Source organism: Panthera pardus, unplaced genomic scaffold (assembly GCF_024362965.1).
Source record: "Panthera pardus isolate Hobbes unplaced genomic scaffold, ASM2436296v1 HiC_scaffold_11, whole genome shotgun sequence".
Lineage (NCBI taxonomy): Eukaryota > Metazoa > Chordata > Mammalia > Carnivora > Felidae > Panthera > Panthera pardus.
Window position 1 is genome coordinate 53,727,226 of NW_026526666.1, and position 23,508 is coordinate 53,750,733.

The 23,508-nt window shown below is 40.4% G+C and overlaps 1 protein-coding gene across 1 annotated transcript in view; it reads right to left on the reverse strand.

Annotated features, from left to right (window-relative positions):
* The window catches only part of CACHD1 (cache domain containing 1), a 209,574-nt gene that overhangs the window by 92,918 nt on the left and 93,148 nt on the right, over positions 1–23,508 (reverse strand). Inside the window, 1 exon segment of the mRNA XM_019449018.2 lies at positions 3,306–3,454. Coding sequence (XP_019304563.1) covers positions 3,306–3,454 — 149 coding nt within the window.

Consider the following 23,508-nt stretch of genomic DNA (forward strand, 5'->3'; position numbering starts at 1 on the left):
ACCACTGAATTTTGGCAAATATCTGCCTAGTCTGCATCTCAGACTTCAACCCTTATCGCTGCATATTCAAAATGGAAATTGCTATCTTTATTCCTATACATTTTGATGTGAGTCCTCCCAAACGTTTATTTTTTAGGTGTATTTTAATTAATTAATTAATTAATTTAAATGAGTGAGCAGGGGGAGGGGCAGAGACCGAGGGAGAGAGAGAATCCCAAGCAGGCTCTGCACTGACAGCACAGAGCCCGACACAGGGCTTGATCCCACAAACTGTAAGATCATGACCTGAGCCTAAATCAAGAGCCAGACACTTAACCAACTCAGCCACCGAGGTGCCCCGCCTCCCAAACTTTTAATGTGTGTATGTATGTATGGCCATTTTCACAAGTCACCAAATACTCTTCTTGTACAGTGTGGCTGTGTCTTACCAACTCACTTTTTTTTTTTTTTTTAACATTTATTTATTATTGAGAGACAGATACAGAGCGTGAGCAGGGGAGGGGTAGAGAGAGGGGGGAGACACAGAATCTGAAGTAGGTTCCAGGCTCTGAGCCGTCAGCACAGAGCCTGACATGGGGCTTGGACTCACCATCTGTGAGATCATGACCTGAGCCAAAGTCAGTTGCCTAACCAACTGAGCCACCCAGGCGCCCACCATCTCACTTTTATGGATGGGATACAATTCTCTTGACTAATCCCCTATTAGAAATTTAGGATATTAGCAATATTCTCTATTCTAACTGGCAGTACAATGACTTTCTTTAAAAGCGTCTCTTTATGAACATGTCTTATTGGGGCACCTGGGTGGGTCAGTTGGTTAAGCATCCGACTTTGGCTCAGGTCATGATCTTATTATGGTCTGTGGGTTTGAGTCCTGTGTCAGGCTCTGTGCTGACAGCTCAGAGCCTGGAGCCTGCTTCAGATTCTGTCTTCCTCTCTCTCTGACCCTCCCCTGCTCATGCTCTGTCTCTCTCTCTCAAAAATAAACATTAAAATAATTTTAAAAAAATGTCTTATTTTCTTGTGATATTCCCTCAAATGATATCAAATGACATGCATACTTCTAAAGTACATAAATTTTTTGTGATGCCATCCACCTGGTACATTTCTCTGCTCTGAGGAACCATAGGATCTCTCTGTGTCACATTTTGTGCTATTAATTATGTTCAGTATTCGCCCCCTCACTCCCAGAGTTTTAATACGTGGAGAGTGGACAGCCCCTTACTCAATTCAGATGTTGACAAGTAGTAATTAAATACAATTGCCAGGTGCCGGGGTAAAAAGGGATGAAGTGTAATCCCTGCCCAGAACAGCAGGGGAGGCAGAGTCACCACCAACAACCTGCCATAACATCAAGTTCTACACTGTAATAGAGGCATTTCAAACTTACTATGGGAACAGAGATGAGGGAGAAGTGAATCCCTCCAGGGGCAAAGAGAAATAAAAAGAGGGGGGGAAAAAGGAGGTATTTGAAAGCTATGGAAAGAGGCAAACTGTGGAGTTACTTCTTGAAACATTAATAGAAATTCACAAGGTGGGCCAGTAATGGGAAGAAGACATAGGGGATAGATTTCCAGGTAGAGGGCAATCAATTCCAGCTCGTTTCAACCAGAGCAATAGTTCCACTTAGGAATTTATGAAAACCTCCTATAGCCAGATAATTCTTTGTTCTGGAGGGTCTGTCCTGTGCATTACAGGCCGTATAGACGCATCCCTGACCTCTACACACTAGATGCTAGTAACTGTTCCCCACCTTCCAAGGGTGACAACTGAAAATGTTTCCAGACATTGTCAAACATTCAAGGGGAAAGGGGGAGAAAAAAGGAGGATGGAAATCACCCCCGGTTGACAACCACGGTTTTAAGCATAATTCTAGCTTCAAGGATTTCTCCCTTACTATACCAGCTTTTCTCCCTGTTCTGAAAATGATGTTTTCTTTGGTTCAAAACCCAGGTGAGCCCTCCTTTTCTTTTAGGTAAGAGAGAAGTTGTCAAAAACACTAAGTTACTGATGTCCCAACTACAAAAAAGGACATCTTCTTTGATTACACCTAATGAAAAAAGAAATGTTCATGTGATATGGAAGCATGTAAGTAATAGGGCTAATATTTGTTCAGAACTACAGAGAATTTTTCACAATTGATCACACTGAATACTCAAAGCACTGTATGAAGTATTCATTATTGTTCCCTTTCTAGAGAGGAAGACAGGGTGGCTGAGACATCAAATACCCAAGACCATCTGAGTATTAGGTAAGATTCATAACCAGACAGTCCCATTCTACACTGTATACATTTTTCCATTTAGTTGAGTAAACAACTAGGAGCCTCTTTAGGCTGCAGAGAGAAAGGCTCATCTTAGTATCACAAAGAAGGAGAATAAAATGACTTAAGGATGTCCTGCTACCTCCATACCCCACCAAGAAACTGTAAGTAAAAAACTGCTGATGGAAGCAAGACATTTAACCACCAAAAACTGCTGTATCTATCCCTTGCACGGCTCCAAGAGCACTCACTGTACAAAGAGGGGAATAATACATACCAATTATGGTAACATTTATACTCATAATCTTTAAAGTATGTTAACAGCTTTTAGCCATTCGAAATAGCCCTAGAAAATAAAGATTATTATCCACTGACAGAAAAGGCACATAATTAATTAATTAAGGTCACACGGCTAGAGACCAAGTAAAAATTAAGTTCTCTTACCTTTAGTTAAGTGTTCTTTCCACTACAATTTCCAGCATCACATGATTCTACACACCCCTCCAAATATAAATATCACTAGGCCAATAAATAAAAATATCCCTAACCATATGGATACTAATTCTGTTTCATTATTATCTGAAGCCACATTTCCCGTTAGTGTAGACGTTATTTTTAAAACTACCAAAGAAAAAAGCGGGAATTTTTGTTACTCCTAATCAAAGACAAAAAGTACTCTCTTAATTAAATTAGGCGAATTACTAGAAGCAAAGAGACTAGCTTATTCATGACCCATTAGTTGACACATGACGAAATGTAATTTTCTAGACTTCATCAACTTTGTACTCAAGTAATATTTGCTACTTCTGAAACTGAATTCCAACATGACAAAAAGGTGAGCAGGGAAGGTCTGGGAATTTCTTGGATACAGTATGTTGAGCCCCACTTCTTTAAAAATTATTCGTCTATTTAAAGACAAAAGGCTTATTTAAGATAGAAATACTATTCACTTTGCAATAAACAAGCACAGGCATTTTGAATATGAATGGAAAGCAATTCAATTCCTGGTTTAAACAAGAAAAAAATATTTTTAAAGTCTTACTCCATCATGGAAGGTGGGATCGTACAGCAGTCTTGAATTGCAGTTAGAGGAGAGGTTAGGTGAGCCGTATAAGAAGCTTCTACAACTTGCTTGTTCCGGTTGACCACATCCAAGTAACGATTGAACTTCTCTCGGATTTTTTTGGCTAGCTGGGGGACAAAGGGTAAGCAAAATAAATCGAAAGCCTAACACATAACCAACTGTGTTTTTTTCTAATAAGCTCGTTAATTCGTGTCACAAGCTGCATGTATTAAACTTCAGGTAAAACTAACAACACATATGCACATCTCATTCCACTGTGTAAACTGAGGTAAAAATTGCAAAATGCCCAGAAGTCACAGAAGGATACTCAGACAACGAAACAATACCTGCCATCTTGTGATAGCTAATGACACATTATGAACTTCTCATGTGTTTGAATTCAACAGAAAAATACTGATCCATAAAATGTCTTATTAGACAAAGGAAAACAAAGTCTATTGATATTATTGTCAGCATGACAGTGGGCATTAGGTCTTACAAAGCAACAACAGTGACTGTAAGAAAACAATCCACTATTCATGGTTCTGGATTCACACAGATTTTCAAAGGGGAAAATACATGAAAAAGGGAAAGGACATTCAGTATCTTCTGCTACAAAACTCCAGGGGGCACCATTCACAGTCTTCCATGTGAATGGCAAATCCCTGGAGTTGTACAATGTAGACATCCCTATGAAACAAAATATATAGTTAGAAATATACTCCTGTTTGGTCTGTTACACCGTTAAGATGGACAAATGTCTTTCTTAACTGCTGTGAACAGAACACTTCATCATCATTTACTTTCATGTGGGAAAAACAAAAGCAAATTGATAAGCATACTGCTTTTTCCTCCATTGTTCCCATCAAATATCACAGCTTAATTATAGATCTCCAAGGAAAACAGTGTTGTTTTTCTTCCCCTTCAACAAAATGTTACCCAAATGAAATGACTGATAGAATTATAGCTAATTGGTTTTGTAGAGCTATTCATTATCAGCACACTAGAGGAGAACTAATCATCTCCTTTGGGTCATCAACTCACACAATCCAATAGCTTACAGGCTGAGAACATGAAGCCAAATCAGGATATCTTCATTTGTTATTTTCAAGCCAATTCCTCAATTCGATCTTGTCCCACCGATATTTGGGAGTTTTCAGAGTGTCAAATAATGTTCTCAGCCTTGCTATATATTGTACAAACTATAAGGTACAAACATTTCTACACGTAACAAGAGTATGAGTGTAACATTTAATTTGATAAAGGGCTGTCCCATTTTGTCTCCCCGTTTTCAGAGGAGGTATTGTATGCCCCCCTAAATTGACAAATCCACCTGCAATTCTAATCCCTGAGCTAGAATTTATTTTAAAAAATTATGTTTTTCTTGCTGAGGTCTTTGAAACAAAATTTATAGATGCAGTTTAACTTCCCATCTTAATTTAGACCACTGGTGATTCTGCCTCCGAGGGGATTTGGCAAAGCTTAGAGATGATTTTGGTTACTAAAATGTGCTACAAAGTGCTACCGACATGTGGTAGGTGGAGGCCAGGATTCTAAGTAACAATGTGCTTAGCAAATGTGCTATTTTTTTCACGTTTATTTATTCGAGAGAGTGAGAGTGTATGCACAAGCAGAGGAAGGGCAAAGAGAAAGGGAGAGAGAGAATCCCAAGCAGGCCTGTGCTGTCAGTGTGGACTGGACCAGGGGCTCAAACTCACGAACCATGAGATCATGACCCTAGCTGAAATCAGGAGTCCGACGCTCAACCGACTGAGGCACCCAGGCGCCCCTGTGCTGGTTTTGAAACCACAGTGTGCTCTAATGGAATAATCCTTTTACCTGGACTCTTACAGTCAATGGATAGTTGAGGGTGAGAGACAGAGTAACAGATCCAGCTTGAAAACCTCAAGTATATTCTCACAGTGCCCGGCATTCCCCCCTCATAACATACTCTACACTTTAATGCTGTCATCTGTTTAATGTCCTGTTCCCACACTAGACTGTATGCTCTGTAAGAGCAGGTACTACATGTGTTTTTGTTCATCTCATTATCTTTAGCACCTGCCCGGCATTGCAGGCAGACAATAAATATTTAATGAATTAATAAAAATTAAAGAAAAAAAAAAAACAACCAGTCACCAACCTTATCTTTTGGTCTAACGACCAACAACCTCTTTCAAAACTTGGACTACTTATTTAAAAACAACAATATAGCAACAATATGTATTTCTGGGAACTCCATCAAGAAGAGCACATTTTATCTTTTCTCTTTAGGTTCTGAAATAAATATCATTCATTTCCCACCTACAATATCAAGAATATAGCCCTTCCTTGTCCTTGGCAACAAATGTTCTGTAACAAGATAAAGTGTGCTTGAAAAAATGTAAATTCTAGGGGCACCTGGGTGGCTAAGTTGGTTGAGCATCTGACTTCAGCTCAGGTCATGATCTCACAGTTCATGAGTTCAAGCCCCACATCAGGCTCATTGCTCTGTTAGCTCAGAGCCTGCTTTGGATCCCCTGTCTCCCTCTCTCTTCACCCTTCCCCAGCTCACATTCTCTCAAAAATAAAAAATAAAAAGAGGAAATTTTAAATAAGATCTTCACAAACTCACTTCTAAAATGCAATTTGTGATCAGTTTTGTCTTTCTTTCAAACACACACACACACACACACACACACACACACACACACAAACGTCTGAGAAATACCTGGTATTTCTTCTACATATTGGGAGAATTCTAACTTTGAACAAAGACAGATCTAATTAAACCTGATATTTTATTTAAAAAAAAAATTTTTTTAACGTTTACTTATTTTTGAGAGGCTGGGGTAGAGAAAGAGAGTGAGCAGGAGAGGGGCAGAGAGCGAGAGCAAGAGAGGGAGATGTAGAATCCGAAGTAGGTTCCAGGCCTTGAGGTAGCAGCACAGAGCCCGACACGGGGCTCAAATTCATGAACCGTGAGATCATGACCTGAGCTGAAGTTGGATGCTTAACTAACTGAACGACCCAGGCTCCCCAATCAGGATATTTTAATTTGTCTCACTGTCTACTTTTATATGAGCTAAAAATGATTTTTATTTTTAAATGTCTTTTTTTTTAAAAAGGTATTTTGTTATAGTTAATAATAACTACAGGAAATTCAAATTTCGATGTTCGTAAAGTTTTACTGAAACAGTCATTTGTTTACCTGTTTACGGCTGCTTTCATTCTACAGTGACAGAGTCGTTGCAATGGAGACTATGCAGCTTGCTTCCCTATAAGAAGTCAGAGCCCTAACACATCCCAAGATAGAACCATAATCTTAGTAGTTTTACAAAAATTTGCAGCAATTTTTTTTTTTAACATTCTACTAAGAGGTGGGGGTCCATGCTCTCTCTCCACCCACTCCTTGAATCTGGGTAGAGTTATGATGGCTTCTACCAGTCAAGTAAAGAGAAACTGACACCATGCAACTTCTGAGGCTAGGTCATAAGGGCCATGCAGCTTCCGCAGGTCTCCCTTGGAATGCTCTCAAGCTACCATGCTGTACCAAGACACATGAAAAGGCCACAGTTAAGTGCGTGGTTGGCAGCTCCAGTTGCTCAAGCCTTCAAGTCACCTCAGACCAGGTTCCAAAGAGGAGTCAAGAAGCCTCCAGAATATTCCAGCCCCCAGTCTCCTCTGATGAAGCTCCACACATCATGGAACAGAGATAAGCCACCCTTGCTATGCCTGGCCCGAGCTCCTGACCCACAGAATACACAAGCATAAAGAGATTGTTTATGCCACTAAGTTTGGGGTATTTTTTTATGTAGCAACATGTAACTTGAACACCCAAGATAGGCTGAATTCCGTTCCAAGATAAACATATTGAGGCTGAGCTATACAAAGCCATTCAGATCCAACTGGTCCATCTATACCATCAGAACGATCAAGACTGTAGTATCTGTTGCAAAGAGATCTTGGGGTTGTTCACAAAAGTCTAAGAGCTACTGCATAGTGGCAGTTACCACATATTATGCATAAGGATCCTACAATTTAGGTATCATTATTTTCTATCAATGAGGTTGTTTTGTGAAAGCCAGTCACCTAAACTCAGAACCATCCTGTCTATAAAGCCTGTGTGTATTCACTATCTGCTCCACACAAGCCAAACTTAAAAGAAGCTTCAGTAGTGACTTGACATTTAAAAATATGACAAATCACACCGATGTGAGGAATGAAACTCTCATTAACATAACCAGCCAAGGCACAGAGCCAGGGTGCAGAGTCCCCTACTACTGGGCTGTCTGTGGAACTAAACAGTTAGTTCCCTGCAGTGGGGTGTATGGTGAGGGAAGGAAAGAAGGAAAGGGACAGAGGGAGGCACTGCAAGAAGGATCGGGGCAGGAGCAAGTTGGGAATGTCTGCCTTCAGCCTCCTCGTTAGCATGGGCTGCATTTTAAATATATATATTTATGGGGGGTGGAGGGAGGAAGGGAGAGAGGGAGAGAGAGAGAGGCAGGCAGAGAGAAGCCCGAGCAGGCTCTGTGCCACCAGCACGGAGCCCGATGCAGGGCTCAAACTCACAAAATGTAAGATCATGACCTGACCCGAAGTCGGACAGACACTCAACCAACCTGAGCCACCCAAACGCCCCTCAAGCTGCATTTTTCCTCAGTGGACGCAGTAACTTGCACACAGAGCCCAGACACACATGACCCTTAACAAAAGGTCTCAAATGCAAGCCCCCCCACTTTGGTCAGAAGTTCCTGCCTTTCACGTGGTGAAACCCCATCTTGCCTTGTTAAAAAAAAATCATAATTGCCGACGTTTGTTGAGTGCTAACTATGTGGGGGCACTGTTCTCAGCATTTCACAAGCACGTCTCCATTTAGTCTTTCAAAGAACCATGGGAGACACCCACATCTGCATTTTTTCCAGAAGCAGAAGCTGAATGTTCAGTAACTTGCTCAAGTTTACAAAGCTAGTAAGCAGTAGAGCTGGGATCCAAACACAGTCCTATTCTAACTTCAGGGCCAAAGGTGCAACCTGTGTGCAACACGGTTTCTCTCTGGAATACCCACAGACTAACAGCCCCCTCTTCCCACTTCTTTTCAAATCCATTTTAACAAATGCTATAAAATCTTGGCAGATTACTAAAAGCCATGCACAGTCTCATTACTTTATAATAAAAATTAGACTTCTGAAAATACTTACCTAGAATTCTACATAATTCGTACGAAAGTCAAGACTTTGTGAAGGTTTAGAATTGAATTCTACCACCAATATAAAAAAAAGAGGGTCAGGGCGCCTGGGTGGCTCAGTCGGTTAAGCGTCCGACTTCGGCTCAGGTCATGATCTGATGGTTCCTGAGTTTGAGCCCCATGTCGGGCTCTGTGCTGACAGCTCAGAGCCTGGAGCCTGCTTCAGATTCTGTGTCTCCTCTCTCTCTGTTCCTCCCCTGCTCATGCTCTGTCTCTCAAAAATAAATAAATTAAAAAAAGAAAAAAGAGGGCCAAGTTTGAAATAATGTATTCTCCAAAAACAAAACCGGTTATTACCTGTCACTATGAGGTCAGATACATCAAATGGTCTTAAATTGTTTCCAATTACTTAAAAAAAAATTGTTCCAATTACTTCATGGTGTTTAACTTTGTTCATAACCCGGAAAGAGAACAGAGTGGATGCCCTGCTCTTTTCCTTTCAGAAGCAAGTTTCATAATTCAATCTTATCTTCCACGCTGGATTTTCATTCAATTTATCTGCCATCATGAGGCAGTACCATGCAGTTGTTAATTCCCATTTTACAACGGAAGAAACTGAGGCATATGGAGCTTAAGGGTCCCTTGACTCCCATGTCGTGCTCCGGCCTCCCTTAACCCCACTGCCTGAGATGACCTCCCTGTGCCCTTCTGACAAGGAAAGGGGATAGTGGCTCACTGTGGAAACCTCAACTCATGCTCCACTGTGGGGCAGCTTTCTCTTTCTCACTCTAAAAGCAAGCTCTTTCAGCATACCAACCAAATCCAGGTTGCTCGGTGAGCACAACAATATCCATTTGAGTAAAGATAGCCCACAGAGAGATTAAATCCTGAATGTCTCTGTTAAACTAAAGAGGACCAGCTACCAACACAGACCCTTCCAAGAGGCCAGACAGATTCTGGGTCTGTAGCCTGCCATGATCCCTGCAGACAGAAGAAAACAAAGGACTTCTTAACAAAAAGCTACAGGTGGACCCACAATCCTCCTCAGTGTAATTAAAAACATTTTTCTTTCCACAGCCCAGCTTTCATCTTTTATCCTTCTTTATCCTCTCCCCCTTCATCCCTAAGGGGTTCCTGAATGCTGATGAGGCAACGGGACTAAAACCATCTTGTCATCTTTTGGGTCAATTCTTTGGCTAGCCAACATTCAGCCATGGGTCAAATGATCAGTAGGTAGCACGCCGGTCCCCATGGGAACGGATTCTAATTTGTCATCATCTCCAGTGACAACGTTTCATCACAACATCAATGAATTTCTTTCTTGCTGAATTTCACTTCCCTTAATTTTCCCATAGACATTTCTGTCATTTGCATACTTCCCCAGAGCCCCCCGTTTTTAAAGGTCTTTTTTTTTTTTACCTTGGCTTTAAACTTCTAAAGATTGGGGGTGGGGTAGGCACACAGTTCAAAAAAAGGTAAAAGAAAACAAAAATGCAAAGGCACAGTACACACTTTATTTATGTCTTTTCCCTAAAACTCAGAAGGAGTTTTGAATGTTAGGGAAAGCTTTATTTAAAATGCATAACAATGAAGCTGACAGGCACAGACAGGAAAGGTACCCTAGGGGACTGAAGATTCATAGCAAAATTCCTATTGAATGTAGAAGAGTTTAACATTTGACATTCAAAAACCTTTGTGCCGTGATAAGAATTTAATAGCTGATCCCCTTTTCTTTCAATTCCAGCCTTATTACTCAAGAATTATTATTTTTCCCAGCAGTTTCAGGATTTGGTTCTTTAAGCGTATGTGACATAGAAATAATTTTATGTATATGCAAGCACAAATATTTAACATCTCTGAACATCACACTGCCACATTCCAAAGTTCAAGTGGAAAGCATCCTCATTGCTGCATGTTGCACACCGTATGCAGGATATAAAAAAACGCTCTGCCCTTGCTAGCTATGAGTAATTAGCCATCACTACCAGTAATTATTAGTGACAGTTGTAAGAGCTCTCTCAATTTTCTGCTGGGAATTTGGGCGAGTTGACTCCCCCCTAGACTCAGTTTCCTCATGAGTAAAATGGGAACACTATTCCCCCTTTACAAGGGTTTACTGTGATGTTCAAATGAAACAGTGAACATAGAAAGCCCATGATAAGCACAAAGGATTTTTATTGTTATAGCTCCGTCTCGACAGCAGCAAATGCACGTGATAGTGATACAGAAATAGTGTGGGGTCTAAATTTTCCAATAATCGAGCTCTAAGTGAAGGGAGAAGGGCTACCTGAACATTAACCATTTTATTCACTTAACTCATCAGCATGCTTGATCCTCCATAGGAAACCTGGCACAGGGTCAGCAGGGGAAGGAGGGAACATTTCCCCCCCTTTAGATTAACAGCAAAATGGCACAAAGGGCTTAAGCTTTGGAGTCAAATAAATTGGAGTTAAATCCGGCTCTGTCGCTAACTAGCTAAAGGGAACAGGCACCTTATTTCTCTAAGCTTCAACTTAATTACCTCTGAACTGGGAATAATAACAGGTGCTTCATGATATTGTTTGAGAACTAAAAGGGCTCAGGTCTGTGAAGCAGTCAGCAGAGTAACAGACCGCAAGAGCCAAATACTGACTGTTGCTATTGTTACTTAACCATTATTGTAGTTGTTATTGTTTGGGGGACTTGATGTACTGACTCAGGTACTATGGAGAATCTTGAACAAAGAGTCAGGCTGGATGTGTTAACACTGGGCTATGACCTTGCTAGGGCTGTCAGTGCCTCGTTAAAAGCACTGTGTCCTGCAGGTTACATAATTACAGTCTGAAGTAACTCGGGATCCTTCTAGGATCTTCTCTCTTTCTAAACTTAAGGATCTAATGAGGACTTTTATTCTGGTCTTCTGCCTTTTTACGTGACTCGTCTTACGTGTGCCTTCCCACAACCCTAGGAGCTGGGCAGAGCAGGTATTCCCTGTCCTGTTTCTACAGTCAGGAAATCTAGTCTCAGTGGTGTGCCCGGGCTCACACTGAGTGAGTGGAGAAACCAGAGACCATTTCTTCTAATCTCTAGCTCTGTTCTCTCTGTGCTACAAACTCCCCAAATTGCAGAAAACTCAACTTTCCCAGATCAAATTCAATTCAATTCATTCTTTCAGTCCCAGCCTGATTTTTGTGTCTTTGAATCCTCCTCAGACCCTTCTTTTCCAAAATCGCCTTGAATTAACTGAGCTGGACCCCTAATATCCTGCTTCACATTGTTCATTTTTCCTAGGTAAGGATCCCGCTTTCCCCAACAAACCAGGAGCATCACAACTAGCATTTATCGATTGCTGACCATGTGTTAGGCATTTTGAAAGTGCAACATTATGTGAAGTCTTTTAATTCTTGTAACAGCTCTTAGTAATTGCTATATGCTATTTTTAGTAGATGGTGCTGATAATTTGTCCAAGGTCACTCAGCTAATACTCAAATCCATGTTCATGAACACTACACTGCATTTTTATCTAATGTAGTACCTAGCATCTAGAAGAGACTTAAAAGAGTTCACTCACTACTGTAATCATTTGCCCTCATATAATACACCATTATTTGCCATATTGGAAAAATCTGCTTCCAGTTCTAGGAAAGGGCAGATAAACTGGGAATACTGTTCATATCTGGTTCAAGGCAATTAGAAACTCTGGGCCTGTCTAGTTCCCAATCCTGGGTAATATCAGCTGTTCTGGAGTAAGTCTTAATGAGAACAAGAACACCAGTTCATAGAAGGGATTCTGACGGCCAATAGCCATGGTTGTGATGTGGCTGCCCATTGACCACTAGGTTTGGGCTTCCTGCAATCACTCAGTAGAGCAAAGCCTGGGCATGGCAGACAATGATACAAGACAAGATAGATAAAGACCTATAGATGGAATAGGGTCAGTCTGACTCTCCAATGGCCCAAAGAGGCTTCAGGGTTGTCTGACGGATGTGTGGGAATAGCACATCCAGCGGAGAAGCAGGGCAGCCGCTGACAGACGAGCTGCAGGTGGACTAGGAAGATTTATTGCAAGGCTGTCTGGGCTCCAGGGTCACATACCCTGATCCTGTGAGAGGTGGGGCCCCTGTGGCTGAGCTGGGGAGGAGTGCAATGGAAAAAACAGAAGGCAAGTGCTGACATGCCAGAGAACCAGAGGCTGAGCTCTGGGAAACAGTTGAGAGTGGCAGCTTCTGTCTAAGCAAAATGCAGGTTTGCTTTAAAGGTTATAATGGGGTTTGCTTTGGGCAGCAATTTGTGTTAGGTATTTCAGGAGAGTCATGGAAACACACACCCAAGACTCCTGAAAGCCAAGGTTATCAACTCAAGGGCTCAATGGGCTCTTGCCCTGTTTTTCACCCCACTCTGCCCTTAACAACCATATCATAAAAAAAGAAACAATGGGAAGGGTAGGCTTCAACCCACTTCTCACTTCATTCTGTAACAGGAGCCTCTGAGCTGAGGTTCCTTAAAACCAAAATAAGCACGTCCTCAGGCCTTCAAAGTTTACAGCCCGTTCCTTTACAAAGGAACAAGAAGTTCAGCCTACTCTTGACCTTAGAAAAAATTGAGAGGCTGAGAAATGGGGAGGAGGGAGGAGGAACCACAGCAGAGACTCACCTCTAATATTTAATTCATAACTTCTGAGATAAGTTTGCACAGGAAGTTAATTAGGGAAGAAAGGGGGAGAAAGATCTTGGGTTTGTGAACTCAGGAATTCTCTGGTGGCCTATGAAGGACACGCTCAATCGTGAAAATAAAAGAAAACTAGTCCCTTTACTCTTACTTTGTAAAGCCTGTATTTAGAGTACAAATATCTGTGTGTAACTTATCAACAGCAGGTGTAGCTTAGAAGCATTTCAGCTAATAGGAGGCCACCACTACTAGAGCCACTGGGGATCATCTGGGAGGGCTCTGGGACCGTGCGATTCTCCCCACACCCAATACAAACAGCATCTCCTCTCCAACCAACTCTGCAACCTGGGCCAGAGCCTGGCACGCTGCAGGGGCTCAGGAAGTCTTTCCCATATAAATGAAAGTCAAAACGTGAGCTAACTCCAGTAACAGGCCAACTGACCACAGTGTTTTAGGGTTTCTTCACAGCCCGTTGAGAGCAGATCGATCAAACACTTGCCAGCAAGTGTCAATTAGCTCAGCAACAAAGTGGAAAGAGGACACTGGCAGGGGAACAAAAATCTACCACCAAACACATTCTTACCCTTGACCTGCCAAGAACTTAGTAAATCCAAACCTTGGGAAGACAATCTTGAGACATAATGGCGGTGGGGGGGAGGAGATATTTCTATTTCCTCCTTTATTAATATTAACTTGACTTCTCTTTCCAGTGGACTATGTAACATGCCATTTTCGGACTTAATACCTATTTCTTCTAATGACAGTAGAACTTAATAAAGTAGGAGGTCTCTCCTATTCCCCCATTACAAGGTAAGTCAGTGCAAGACCGAGCGAATGCACAGCATACTCCGTATTTGGAGTAACCAACTCCCACAACACAGATTCCGTTCAAAATCGAGGGGGGAAAAGCAGTACAGGAAAAAGCATCTTATAAACATTCGATTTCTTCAGCTGTTGAAGACTAGCCTTGAATATTCAAAATCATCGGAGTTTTGACTGCGGTGTGATAACTTTAGGAAGGAGGGCACACTCTCCGGGTCCTACCTTCCAACAGCGAAGCCAGTTTGTAACATACTTATCTCAATAGAGAAAAGGTACTTTCAGCTTTAGTTTCCAGATACGGGAGTAGTGGCAAAATAGCTTCTGAGATCTAGCGGCCTTTACAATGCAGGCGTATAGCTGTAATTATTGATACAGAGGCACAGGTTTTTTGCTTTTGCTGTTTTAATTAGGAAACAACCACGACACTCACACAAGACCACTTAAATGAGGTGTAAATCCTGGATGCTAGCGGGAAATGCTATTAGGACTTGCTAGAAACAACAAAAAGTAATGTTTCCCATGTGGGTTCCAAACCAGAGGAATGAGGATATTTGCCTCAACCACAACAATTTTATTAGATCCTTCTCTGAACTATTCTGTCTGTTCCCTTGCCAACCTGCATCTGATATCATTCTCCAACTCACAGTTGGATTTGGGAAGGTCTTCTCATCCCCTATCTGATGACAGGGAGGATTGCAAACAGAAGACTTGGGCCATGCCTTGCTCTCCACTGGCTGTTTATTTGCGTAGGATTCACTGCTAACACCTTCCCCCATGTGCCTGACCACGGTGTCAGACGATGTGACAGTGACCCTTCTCCATGACTTTGCAGAAGAACCAGCATGTACTTTGCAGCTTATAAAAGGACAAAAGACTGCTTAAGCAACAACCAGTAAGAATGCCCATGAAGAGCTATTTTAGTATGATCCTGACCTGACTGGTCTTCTAATATTAAAACAAAATTGTAGCTCTTGGTAAGATTCCATTTTCATCAATGTGTTATTTCATCAGTCCAGATTTTCAAAATGCTTAGCTTATTCAGAAGCTCTTGATATGAGCAGCAGTTAATTCCTTCACATCATTACAAGTATTTCCGATTGCACCAAGGAACAGATTAGGGATGAGGTGGTCCCTGCTCTTATGAGTCTCACCAGGTTTTCGAATATACTCTGGGTTGAGTTTCTGTGTGTGCATTCTGCTGGTGGAGATGATTTGAGGTTATTTTTCTAGTTGGAGCAGCAGTTTTGGGTGGATTAGGAGAAATCTTGGCTGCTACTTTTCTCCCCAGCATTTCTGAGTACTCTCCAACCTACAGATACTGGAAATGTGTGTATAAGGGGCTTAATTGTTTCCATTTTTAGTGCAATGTTCATTTCTCATGGTGAAGTCTTCCTGGCTTCTAGAATGAAGACTTTCACTCAGTCTATTCCCTTCTAATTAAAGGAAGTCTGAGTAAAAAGCCCAGGCTTATACTTTTCAAGGTTCTGCTTTACTGAAAGAAGGCATTTGCACACATACGGATTGCAGGGTTATGTGAAAAGCTGGGGCAGGGAGAGGTGCAGACATGGTGGGAGCTTCGATGTCTTTTCCTGCCCTGCCCCAAAGGCTTCACCCTCGTGCTCCTGGCGACAAAGTACTCTCTCCAGTGATGCCTGCCTGCAACACCTCCTCCCTGCCTTTGCTGCAGGAGAGAGGGTATCCACCCCTTCATTTGCTCTCTCTTCAACAGGGGGAACACAATGTGTGGGAATTAAGGGAACTGGGAAATGGATTATTCTGGGTTTTGCCAGAACTGCAACAAAAAACCTGGAATTAGAATTTTTAAGCCTTAAATATTAGTGTATGGTGGTGGGGGGGGGGCGGAGAGAGATTTCCGTTTTCTATCACTGAGATACAAGTGTATGTACAAATGTAAACACGAACTATAAATATGTGCACAGAATATAATTCACATGTATAAACGATATAGCATTTTTAGGTGTTCAAAGAAAGCACATTATTTAAGATGTGTGTGTACCCGTGAGGTGTGTATGTGTGCAAGCGGGATTATCTCAGCTTATCTCAACACCAGGCACATACATTGGCTAAGGTACAGTACGTATGCCTGAAGCCAGCTGCTCTATATTTGGTGCAGGAATTAAATCTTTCATGCATGCATACAGCCATATTTTAACTTCCAAGTATGTATAAGCATACGGAACATATGCTGCATATTTTCCTTAAAATGTAAACAAGATAAATAGTTCAAATTCCAAAATGTTGTTTATTAAGTACTGAGCTTTGCAGCCATCAAGCTGCTTTCTCTCTCCGGGGCCATCTTGTTTTACCCTAATAAGCTGAGCAGTTCCCCAAGTATCCCTGATTATTGTCAGAACTTCACACCGGGGGGGGGGGAAAGCCAGGTGTTCTGAGAGGTAGTGAAGGGCTTGCTACATTCTCCAGGAAAGCTATACTGACAAAAGCTTTACCAACCAAACTCTACACTGGGAAAGCCATAGAGGTAACCAAGTCCTACTTGTGTGTAACAGAAAAGAAGCTCACTCTGTTAGACTTTAATCCTGAGTGCTAACCTGACAGCTGCAGTTTTTCCACTTACTCCATTAGCTAAAAGGTCTTATTTAGGGGGTACTCATTGACAAAAAACACCACCAACAAAACAAAACAAAAAAAGCCAAAAGCCGAACAGAAATTCCATCATGACACAAATTATAACCAATGGTCTTAGGGTTATGTTCATAACAGAATAATGATGAATTGTGAACATGAAGAGTCAAAGCCTTCATTTATTTTTATATCTTGTTTATGTTCCTGCAGGATGATCCATTAGTAATATAATGCTCTTCCTCATAAGGCTCAAGTTACATCCTTATGATTTATTAGAGTTAAAGGAACTGTCACTAACCGCCCAGAAGGCACCCTGTTCATGGTTTTACTCGCATCAACTGAGCATTTAAACTCCATCTTTTCCTCGTTCAGCAGCTAAGTATTCATCATAGTCCTTACAATGTTTAGACATACTCCTTTCTTACTTTGCTTGATATGTAATACTTTCGGGAAAGTATTCCTTTTAAAATATTGAAGACTTACAGAAAACCAGCAGTGGAATTAGTATGAAAAGCAACATCAGAACACATTGATTAAAGTCCTGGTCATATCACCTAATTCAAGATCGATTTGGGGAAATTACTTAATAGCTAAGTCTCAGTTTCCTCAAATCTACAACAGGAAGAGGAATTGTATTTGTATCACCAAGTTTTAGTAAAAATTTAATGAGATAACGCACATTAAGCAGTATTTGTTCAAGGAACACAAACTGTCGTGTCAAATAACCTTTTCCCGAAGGCAACAAAATCTAGGTACACACCAGTTCTTGCACCCACCCCTGTTTATTAGAATTCTAGAAAAAATACATAATTTGAACGGAAAGTACTGCCACATTAGATGCAATCCATAATCTATTTAGACCACCGCTCAGTCTCTTATAAATACAATCAGAAAGATATTTCCCAAAGAGGGCATTTCTGTCCTTGGGCCATCACCTGCAAGAGATTATCAAGATACACCAAATATATGAACACATGTCTCCTGTGATTTAACTGTGTCCTTGAGATAAGCTCTTTGTTTCTCTTCCTACAATGCCAAGGATATAGTAAGTCCTCAACAAATGTTTGCTGAATTCATTAACTGCCTACCACTTACCAGAGGTATGCTCAGAATCTCCCCTTCAAGAGATCATACTCTAGTTTATCCATTCATTTGCAGTATCTATAAAGCACTACACAATTATTCTGACAAGGTCCCTGCACTCAGTTTATTTTTAGAGGAGGTACAAATACCACAAAATTTTCTCTCTGCTATACGAACATTTATTTAATATTTTCTTACCTTTTCCAAAGTTTAGGGAGCATCTCCTAATCACAATATTTTTGCATTTCTTTTAAAACAAATTCAGATTCAACCTTGCACGATTATTTTTGGAAAGCAGAATGAAGTAGTTGAATCATTTGAGGAGCTTTCCTTTTTTAAAAGGATACACCATTTTTAAAAATACAACTGTATACTAAACTCCAATATATCAAACAAGGAGGGTGAATTGCTAGAGAAAGAAATGGAGAGAAAAAAGAACTTCATCCCTTACATTCTACAACAGCCTCTGCAGTACTTTTCCCATATCTTAGGAAAACAAAATTTGGAAAATACGTGGTGGAGCACTGGATCTAAATTTACGTGAATTCAAAATCAAGTTCTCTAACCTCTTAAGTGATGTTGGGCAAGGTATTTACCTGTGCATAATTTGCCTTGTCAGTAAACCCTATAGAGCTTGTTTTGAGCATTATTATTTCCCTGCAGCAATTATTACCGAGTACCTACCATATACTACATGTAGATACTTTTTCCTGGTACTGAGGGCACATCAAGGCATGAACTAGTTCTGCCCTCATAGGGTTTATATTCTATTAGGAAATATATACAATAAGGAAAAATAAACATATATAGAAGTCCTAGGTGATAAATTATAAGGAGATAAAACAGAGGTAAGAAGAGGGGTGCAATTAAAAAATTTATAAATGGGGCTCCTGGGTGGCTCAGTTGGTTAAGTGTCCAACCTCAGTTCAGGTCATGATCTCACGGTTTGTGAGTTTAAGCCCCACGTTGAGCTCTGCGCTGACAGCTCAGAGCTTGGAGCCTGCTTCAGATTCTGTACCCACCCCCCCAGCCCCTCCCCCACTCATGCTCTGTCTCAAAAAATAATCAGACATTACAATTTTTTAAAATAAAGAAATAAATTTATAAGTGAATGGCCAAGGAGGGCCTCACTGAGAAGGAACACTGAGCCAAGACTGAAGGACGTAAGGGGGAAAAACCATGTGGCTATACAAAATTTAAGGGTAGTGCTTAATAATAAATATTCAGTAAGTGATGTCAATTATCATAACCAATATAAAGAAAACACGAAACTAGAAAAATTGTCATTGCCACTTTAACAAACCTCTCTGACACAGTTGTCTCATATGGGAAATGGGATAATGATACCTGTACTGTTTATGATGTCATTAAGAGGATAAAATGAGAAAATATACACGGATATACTAAAAAATACACACATAAATATTACAACTATCACATCCTCTCTTATACCATTTTTCCAAAATGACAGACCGCCATCCCATCTTATTAACAAGGCATAAGTAGCCCAGGAAGAGGGTTTCTAAGATAAAAATGAATTTGTCTTTTGGAAAGTCAGCCTAAGAACAGTAAGAGCTGAAACAGACCTAGATTAGTTTCCAATCAAGGAAACCTAAACAACCAGCTCAATTTGCTACAACTCTAGTTTGAGAGAGTATCATCTGTTTGCTCTGGGCTTTGGCTGATTCATTATAAATTCCCCATCTGTGTGGCTTCACTAGCTCTCCGCCTTTATTTTACCTTCCTACAAATTTAGTGCCTTCTGTTCACTCATTCAACAAAAATTTAGTGAACACTTATAGTAAACACAGAGCCAAGTGTAGATTTGGGTAAGTGGGTGAACTAAACCAGGGCTCAGCCTAAATAAATCTCCCGGGGACAGATGGGGGAAAGGTGAGGGGCAAAGAAAGGGTGGAATCCATCTACACCACCTCCAGGATTCCTCTACTCTAGACAAGTCTGAGCCTTGAACATACTTCACTAGGTAATGACAAACAAAATGAGAGCCTGCAGGCTACTACCACACTAGGTTACACTTGGCAGGGCAACCCCAAAACAAATCCAGATTCTGGGAATATGAATAATGAGGTGCAAGAGGATCTCTGGACACTTCTTTCAACAAATATTCATGAAACGCCTACCCAGTACCAGGCCCGGGAAGTCAGAATTCAAAGACAAGATTCCCAAGTGCTCAGCTCTTCCTTACCTCCTCTTCTTGTCTACCATTGTCCCCTTTCTCCCTGTGTGGTTCAGTGCACAGTTCAACAACATAATCAGATTCTCCTACAGTGGAGAGTTTTTGGCAAGAGAAATATAGAAGTAATACAAATGCAAAGCTGATAGAAACCCATTGTCCAGTCTCTCATTTCTCAACTAGCATGGCTTTTATTTAAGGCTCCCGCTAGTCCCCTTCCAGGGTCTTTCTGTGGTCATTCTCTCCTAGAAACTGACTTTCTAAAATTTACAGATCTTTTCTTACAGACCTTACCTAAGAAGATTAAGTAACACACCAAGAATAACAATCTTCCATTAGAGTACTCTTATATTCACACTCTACTTCCTTTTAGTATTCTGAAAAGAGAACACAAAATACTGAAATGGCTAGTCTGTGCCAGATGTGTAACTTTTTCAACAATTGTGCAGGACAGACTGCTACCCCCATTTTATAAATAAAGCTGATGCAGACACAGGAAAGGTTAAGTATCATGCCAAAAATCAAGCAGATCGTAAATAACAGAACCTGCTTGGAACTCAAGTTTTCCATATCAAAAGGCAAGACTCTTTAGCTTTCCATCCCAAGCAGCCCCATCCAAAAAAAAGTGGAAGAAAGTTTCCTAACCTTTCTGGCCTTGTACCCACAGTCTCTGAGGTCCCTTTCTACTCTAAAATTTGAAAACAGTACACTAGTTAGAACTGACTATTTACATTTTAGCACCTGGAGTGCCATCTAAGATTGACTACTTCTATTCATAATGACTTCGAAGAGCCATTGTGTGTTTGTCCTGCTACAGAGTATTTTTCTTCTCTAATGAGTAAAGGATATAATTTTGTGAATGATCTAGATCTTGCTTTTTAGATGGATTCTAATCAATTGCTTTCACCTAGTCCAAATTCTTCATGACTGGTGCCCTGAGTTTACACTTAGATAAAAGAATAATTTGGAGCAATGGCACCTGCTAAGTATCAATTTCTTACAGAACAAATGTGCTTCTCCTTTACTCCAATAAATTGTATCTGGTGAAATAAAACATCACATTTTAAGTCTTTCAGGTAAGGGGTGCCTGGGTGGTACAGTCAGTGGAGCGTCTGACTCTTGGTCTGAGCTAGGGTCATGATCTCACGGTTCATGAGTTCGGGCCCCACATCAGGCTCTGTGCTGATGGTGCAGAGCCTGCTTGTGATTCTGTCTCCCCTTCTCTCTGACCCTTACCCACTTGTACACTCACTTTCTCTCTCAAAATAAATGAACAAAAACTGAAACAAAATTTTTAAATCTTTCAGGTAAAATTTTCAGTATCAAATAACAATTCATAAAAATAACTAAGAACTATAGACTTCTACCAGAATGTATGTTAAATGTTAAAATGTTTTGAAACACAAATAACAGACTAGTAGTGTGAGTCCAATCAACCTACTTGCCTGCTAAAACCAATACAAAGAAATCAACTGTCCTCACAGGAATATATCAGAATCCAAAGCTTTCCAGTTTCCAGGATACAATCCAAATTTTTTGACATCAGAAGGAAAACAAAAAGTGTGACCAAAATTCAAGAGAAAAGCGTCAACAAAAATCAAGTTCAAGTATTTGCAGATGTTAGAACCAGCAGACAGGATTCTAAAGCAGCTATTTTAAATATGCTCAAAGACAGAAAGGAGAATATGCTTGCAATGAGTGAAAAGAAAATCTCAGAAAAAAAATAGACTTTCTTAAAAAAGAAACAAATGGAGGGGTGCCTGGGTGGCTCAGTCAGTTAAGCATCTGACTTCAGCGCAGGTCATGATCTCACAGTTTGTGGGAGTCAAGTCCTGTCTTGGGCTCTGTGCTGAGGGCTCAGAACCTGGAGGCTGCTTCCAGTTCTCTCTCCCTCTCTCTTTGCCCCTTTCCCTCAAAAATAAACAAACCTTTAAAAAAAAAAAAAAAGGAAAATGTAGAGTTTAAAAATCTGATACCTGAAGTTTTAAAAATCTATCTGTGGGGGCGCCTGGGTGGCTGAGTAGGCAGAGCATTTGACTTTGGCTCAGGTCATGATCTCATTGTTCATGAGTTTGAGCCCCACATCGGGCTCTGTGCTGTCAGTGCAGGGCCCCCTTGGGATCCTCTGTGCCCCCAACCCCCGTCTCTCCCCTGCTCACACTCTCTCTCTCAAAAATAAACCATTAAAAAAAAAATCTGTGGTGGTCAATAGCAAATTGGGGATAATTGGAGTAAACGTAAAGATATATTAATAAAAGTTATCTAAAAATCAGAGGAGAAAAAAATTTAAAAAGGACGAGGAGGAGGCATTATCTGAGGAACTCGTGTAGTAAAATATCAAAAGATCTAGCATACATGTAATCAGAGTCCCAGCAGGAGAAAAGAGAATGAGGTAGAGAAAATATGTGAAGAGACAATGATCAAAAAGTCTCCAAAAGTGATGAAAACCATACATTTATAAGTTCAGAAAGCTCAAACATCACAGAGGATAAATAAATATAAAGACTACTATGTCTAGACAGCCATAGTAAAATTTCTGAAAACCAAAGACAGAGGGAAAAATCGTCAAAGCAGCTAGGGGATGTGAGTGGGGCAATATTACATACAAAAACAACTTTAACTGACTTCTCATCAGAAGTGCAGCCCAGTACACAGTGGAACATCATTAGTACACTAAAAGAAAAAAAACAACACTACCAAAAAACCCTGTCTGTCTAGAATCCAGTCTCAAGCAAAAAACGTCTTTTAAGAATCAGGCAAAATAGATACACTTTCTGAGAACAAGAATAATAAGAAACAAAGAATGTCACCAGAAAATCTTCATTACGAGGCAATACTAAAAAAAAGTTCTCAGACTTAGTATCAGTTGATGATCTTCAGAAAGAAACGAAAACTAACTGGAAATGGTAAGTATACAAGATTTATTTTTCTCTTAATTATTAAACACATTGGACAGTTTAAAGCAAAAGATACAACATTCTCTTGTGAAGTTTGCAATAGATGTAACTCTAGCATGAAGGATAGCAGTGGGGAAATGGACCTATAAAGTTGTGAGAGTTCTAGATGTTACACGAAGTGACAGAATATTAACTCCAAATAGACTGTAGTAAGTATGTATATGGTAATTTATGGAGTATAAACTTAAAAATACCTAAAGAAATATAAATATAGCTTAAAAAACCTAAAATAGATTAATATGAAATTGAAAAAAAATTTAAAAGAGTGGAAAATGAAAAATCAAACAGTTGACCAAATTCAACAATCAAATTAAATGTTAATTGACTAAACACTCCCAATTAAAAGACAAGTTGTCAGATAAAAAAGAAATTTTCTGGGAGCCTGGGTGGCTCAGTTGGTTAAGCCTCTGACTCTTGGTTTCAGTTCAGGTCATGATCTCATGGTTTGTGAAATTGAGCCCTCCATGGGGTTCTATGCAGACAGCATGGAGCCTGCTTGGATATTCATTCATTCATTCATTCATTCATTCATTCATTCATTCTCTCCCTCTCTTTCTCTTTCTTTCTCTCTCTCTCCCCCCTCCCTCCACCTCAAAATAAACAAACATTTTTTAAGAAGCCTCAACTATATTCTGTTTAAAAAACACACTGTTAGCAACAGAGGCACTGAAAGTAGATGGTTGTGAAAAGACACGGTGCAAATCGTAA